This window comes from Lethenteron reissneri, chromosome 1, assembly GCF_015708825.2.
Source record: "Lethenteron reissneri isolate LAM-NWPU_2019-01 chromosome 1, ASM1570882v1, whole genome shotgun sequence".
Taxonomy (NCBI): Eukaryota; Metazoa; Chordata; class Hyperoartia; order Petromyzontiformes; family Petromyzontidae; genus Lethenteron; species Lethenteron reissneri.
In genome coordinates, this window is record NC_083779.1 from 685,366 (window position 1) to 690,358 (window position 4,993).

At 61.8% G+C, this 4,993-nt stretch overlaps 1 protein-coding gene across 1 annotated transcript in view; it reads left to right on the forward strand.

The window, feature by feature from the left end:
- Nucleotides 1-549: 549 nt before the first annotated feature.
- The window catches only part of LOC133345620 (leucine-rich repeat and immunoglobulin-like domain-containing nogo receptor-interacting protein 1), a 6,016-nt gene continuing 1,572 nt past the window's right edge, over nucleotides 550-4,993 (forward strand). The window contains exon 1 of the mRNA XM_061556930.1: nucleotides 550-4,993. This exon is cut by the window's right edge and continues 1,572 nt beyond it. Coding sequence (XP_061412914.1) covers nucleotides 1,579-3,579 — 2,001 coding nt within the window. The 5' untranslated portion in view covers nucleotides 550-1,578 and the 3' untranslated portion in view covers nucleotides 3,580-4,993.

The following is a 4,993-nucleotide window of genomic DNA, read 5'->3' on the forward strand; positions in this document are numbered from 1 at the left end:
GCTGACGCCCTCGTGATCGCTAACCACAACCCACAACCACCGCCACTGCCGTCACTACCACAACCCACCGCCACAACCACCGCCACTGCCGTCACTACCACAACCACCGCCAACACCACCGCCACCACTGCTATCACTACTACAACCACCACCAACACCGCCACCACCACCACTGCCACCACGAACACCACTGCCGTCACTATCACAACCGCCACCAGCACCAACCATCATCGCCACTACCACCACCAACACCACCAACACCGCCAACACCGCCACCACCAACACCACCAACACCACCCCGGCCACCACCGCCGCCCGTGTGAAGACCCCAAGCTGTGAGCCCCCAACGATGTCTCGGTGGCTGCGTGCCCTCCGGGCGGCCGGGCGCTAGGTGGGTGGTGAATGGTGGGTGGGTGGGTGGGTGGTGGGTGGTGGGGGAGGCGGTGGAGAGAACCCCGCCAGGAATTCGACGCCGCTCCAAGTGAACGGGAGGGGTTGCGGAGATCGATCGGATTGCGGGGTGGGGGCGTGGTGGAGGGGAGGGAATAAAATCGATTTGCAAATCAAGAATCAAATTCAATGAAATAGCTACCTCCTCGATGAGCCGCGTCACCATACAATAATTACAATTATAATAATTACATCATCATCATTTAGTTACGGACCAATCAGTGACCAGGAATTGAACTGTACAATTCAGATCACGAGGCAAGCCCTCTGAACGCAAGTTGAATATTTACGTTGCGCAGACAACAACAATAGCAACAACAACAGCAGCAGCAACAACAACAACGGCACCTATGCCCCTGTGAGTCTGAAGACTGCTCCTGCTCGAGAGGGTCACGTGTGGAGGCTGCACTGGCCAGAGGGGACGCCTACTTGCTGTACTGCCATCGTTTGGCCAGCCTTGCCTGGAAGGTCTCACGCAGCATTCACAATTCGCTCCGCCAACTCCCACCACCACCTACCACCACCCACCGCCACCACCACCACCGACCACCACCCACCGCCACCACCACCCACCCGAAGCGCTAGCTACTGAGCTCGGCACTCCAAGTCACTAAGACACCAGTTGCGAGGCACTTTGCGCTAGCAACAAGGCAAGGCAGGCACTCGCATAGAGACCGAACTTTCTGCACGCTAGCAATAAGGCACTTAGACGCGAGCTCCTCGCCATGAGCCACTGAAGATGAGCAATAGACATTTTAGGCATTCGACGCGAGCAATGTACAAAGTAGGCACTTGCCATAGGCACCAGCAATAGGCGTCATAGACAGCGGGCACTAGCAATAGGCATTGCACAATAGGCGCCAGCAAGAGGCACTGGCATACAACAATAATAGTCGCTGGTCACTGGAGATTCTGTGTGGATCATCGTCACTTGAAAAAGAGGAAGGGATATCGAAGTTAATTCTGTGAAATCCACTTGCACGGGCCGTTGTGTGTGGATCAGTGCCACTTGAAAACGAAGAAAGGAGCTGAGAAGTAGCTCTGTGACCTCCGCTTCCACGGGTCGTTCTGAGTGGAGCAGAGAAGAAGAAGAAGCGTGTTGTTGTTGTTGTTGCTTCTGCCGCCGCCATGCTGGCGAGGATGCGGCCTGGCCGCCGTGGCTCCCCCGCCACGCTGCTGCCGCTGCTGCTCGTGTCCACGGCGCTGGCCGTGACCACCATGGTGGCTCGCCTGGGCCGCGCCTCGGCCTGCCCGGCGCGCTGCGACTGCTCGCCCCACAACCGCTCGGTGGTCTGCCACCGGCGGCGCCTCGCCTCCATCCCCGAGGGGATCCCCACGGAGACGCGCTCGCTCGACCTCAGCAAGAACCGCATCCGGGCGCTGGCCGCCGACGACTTCGCCGCCTTCCCGCTGCTCGAGGAGGTCGACGTGAGCGAGAATGTGCTGGCGAGCGTCGAGGACGGTGCCTTCAACAACCTGCCCAACCTGCGCTCGCTGCGCCTGCGGAGCAACCGCCTCAAGCTCATCCCCCTGGGCGCCTTCGCGGGCCTGGGCAACCTCACGCACCTCGACATCAGCGACAACCGCGTCGTCGTCCTCCTCGACCTCATGTTCGCCGACCTGCGCAGCCTGCGCTCGCTGGACGTGGGCGACAACGAGCTGGTGTACGTGTCGCAGCGCGCCTTCGCCGGCCTGCACAGCCTCGAGCACCTGGCGCTCGAGCGCTGCAACCTCACCTCGGTGCCGGCCGACGCGCTCTCCCACCTGCACCGGCTGCTGTCGCTGCGGCTGCGCCACCTGGGCATCGGCGCCGTGCCGCCCTATGCGCTGCGCCGCCTGTCGCGCCTCAAGACGCTCGAGGTGGAGCACTGGCCCCTGCTCGAGGCGCTGGCGCCCAACAGCCTCTACGGGCTCAACCTGACGCGCCTCGCCGTCACGCACTGCAACCTGACGGCCGTGCCCTACGCGGCGCTGCGCCACCTCGTCTACCTGCGGCTGCTCGACCTCTCCTTCAACCCCATCGCCGCCATCGAGGGCCGCCTGCTCGTGGACCTGGCGCGCCTCCAGGAGCTGCACCTGGCGGGCGCGCGGCTCGCCACCGTGGAGGCCCGCGCCTTCCACGGCCTCGGCCGCCTGCGGCTGCTCAACGTGTCGGGCAACCGCCTGGACACGCTCGAGGAGGCCGCCTTCCAGTCGGTGGCCAACCTCGCCGTGCTGCGCCTCGACGGCAACCCGCTCGCCTGCGACTGCCGCCTGCTGTGGCTGCTGCGCCGACGCCGGCGCCTGAGCTTCGACGGCGCGCAGCCGGCGTGCGCCGCGCCCGATGGCGTCCGCGGCTGGGAGTTCCGCAACTTCCCCGACGTCCTCCTGCCCGACTACTTCACCTGCCGCCGCCCGCGGATCCTCGACGAGGCCGGCGCCGCAGCCGCCGCGCCGGCCTCGTCGTCGGCGTCGTCGGCGCCGCCGCCGCCCCCCGGGTCGTCGCCGTCGCGCTGGAGGAGCGCCGTGGTGGACGAGGGCCACAGCGCCGTGTTCCCGTGCCGCGCCGAGGGCGACCCGCCGCCCCGGGTCTTCTGGCTGTCGCCGCAGAGGGCCGCGCTGACGGCGCGGGGCAACGGCCGCATGCTCGTGTCGCCCGACGGCGCCCTGGAGGTGCGCTACGCGCAGCCGGGCGACGGCGGCGTGTACACGTGCGTGGCGGCCAACGCGGGCGGCAACGACACCCTGGCGGTGCGACTCGCCGTGCGGGGCCACGCGGGCGCCGACCACTTCCTGCACATGGCCAGGACCACGCCGCTGGTGGACGGCGCGGCCAGGCCGGGCCACGGCGACAACGGCAGCTGGGACGACGACGGCGGCAGCGGCGGCGGAGGGAGCGGCGACGTGGCGCTGCCCCACAAGAGGTTCCTGCTCAACCTGCAGACGGTGCTCGTGGCCACGGCCATGGGGTGCTGCTCCTTCCTGGGCGTCGTGCTGCTCTGCCTGCTGCTCCTGTTCGTCTGGAGCCGCGCCAAGGGGCGCGTGAAGAAGACCTTCGACGTGGGACACGTGCCGCGCTGCAGCCAAGAAGGCGGCGGCGGCGGCGGCGGCGGCGCCGAGCCGAGGACATTCAGCACCCGCATGATGTAGGAGGCGGCCTGAAGAGAGCCGCCGTTGTGACGTCGTCGCCGCCGTCGTTGTGACGTCATCGCCGTCGTCATCGGCTTCATCGTCACGTTGATCGGCAGCGGCAGCAGCAGCAGCATCAACACAGGAGTCGTCGTTCTATTTCTCATTACCACTGTCACGGCACCAATGTGATCGTCAGTAGCAGTCAGAATGAGAATGTGTGTTGACGCTGATGAGCTTCGAAGTTCCTTCTCGCAGATGTCCGGTGGGCAACGGCATCGTTGTTTCTCATCATCATCATCAGCAGCAGCAGCATCGGGCAATCATCAATGCGATCTTTATCAGCAGCAGCAGCAGCATCGCTATGTCTCATCATCAACATGCATTTGTTACGAGTTGTCTTCACTATTGTATAATCATCATGACTTCTTCATCATCATTATCATCGTGGGGTCGATAAATAAGTACAACTTCGTAAGGCTGCACTGCAATTATATTGCTGACTCTGTATGAACTCACGTTGTAAAATCTTTAAATAAATCGTGTAATAATAATAATGCTAAGACAGCCCGTACGTCCAGTAAAGCTTCACGCTGAGTCTAATTACTCATCGTTCAAGAGGGTCCTGCACGGAGATGTTTGGCACAATCTTAAATGACAATTTTATCCGATTTGGCTCGTCAGGTGTTGGAGGGTAGTTCCAATACAAAACTTGGCAGGATCCTCTTGAAAACGAGTCCTCTGAACTCAGCGAGGCTACAGTGGCTGAACGATAACAATAACAATACAGCAAGTCCTCGTTTAACGCGCTCGTCTTAGTAGATGCGTTCATAAAAAGTGCCGCGCGAATAAAAAAACACTTGGCGAAAACAAACTCCCCATCGGTGATGTAACAACGACGACGTTTGTCGAGACGCGACGCGATCACGACGACGACTACCGCCGCGCACGCACGCGGTGAGATCGCGGGACACGTAGCCAAGGGCGCGTCACCACCACGTGACCGTATCACTCAGCGTTAGCGCATCGCTGTGCACAGGCTCAGCCGTGGCGCAGCTCAATAAAGTAGTTCGTCGTAAATTGCTGAGAAACCGCGCCATAACGGTGCACGCATTCCGTGTTATAGCGGTGGACGCATTCCGTGTTATAACGATGGATGCGTTCCGCGCTATACCTGTGCACGCGTTATAACGGTGCCCGTTCCGCGTTATAACGGGGTTGGGGGGGGGGGGGGGTGAGGCGCGTTCCGCCGTTGTGCTGGAAGCGTTCCCTAGAGGAAATCGAACGGCGCAAGGGTGAAATGCGACGCTTCAAGCGGCGAGGAGGCGCCCTGCCTCTGTGTCTGAGAGTGTGTGTGTGAGAGTGTGTGTGAGAGTGTGTGTGTATGAGAGCGTGTGTATGAGAGCGTGTGTGTGAGAGTGTGTGTGTGTGAGAG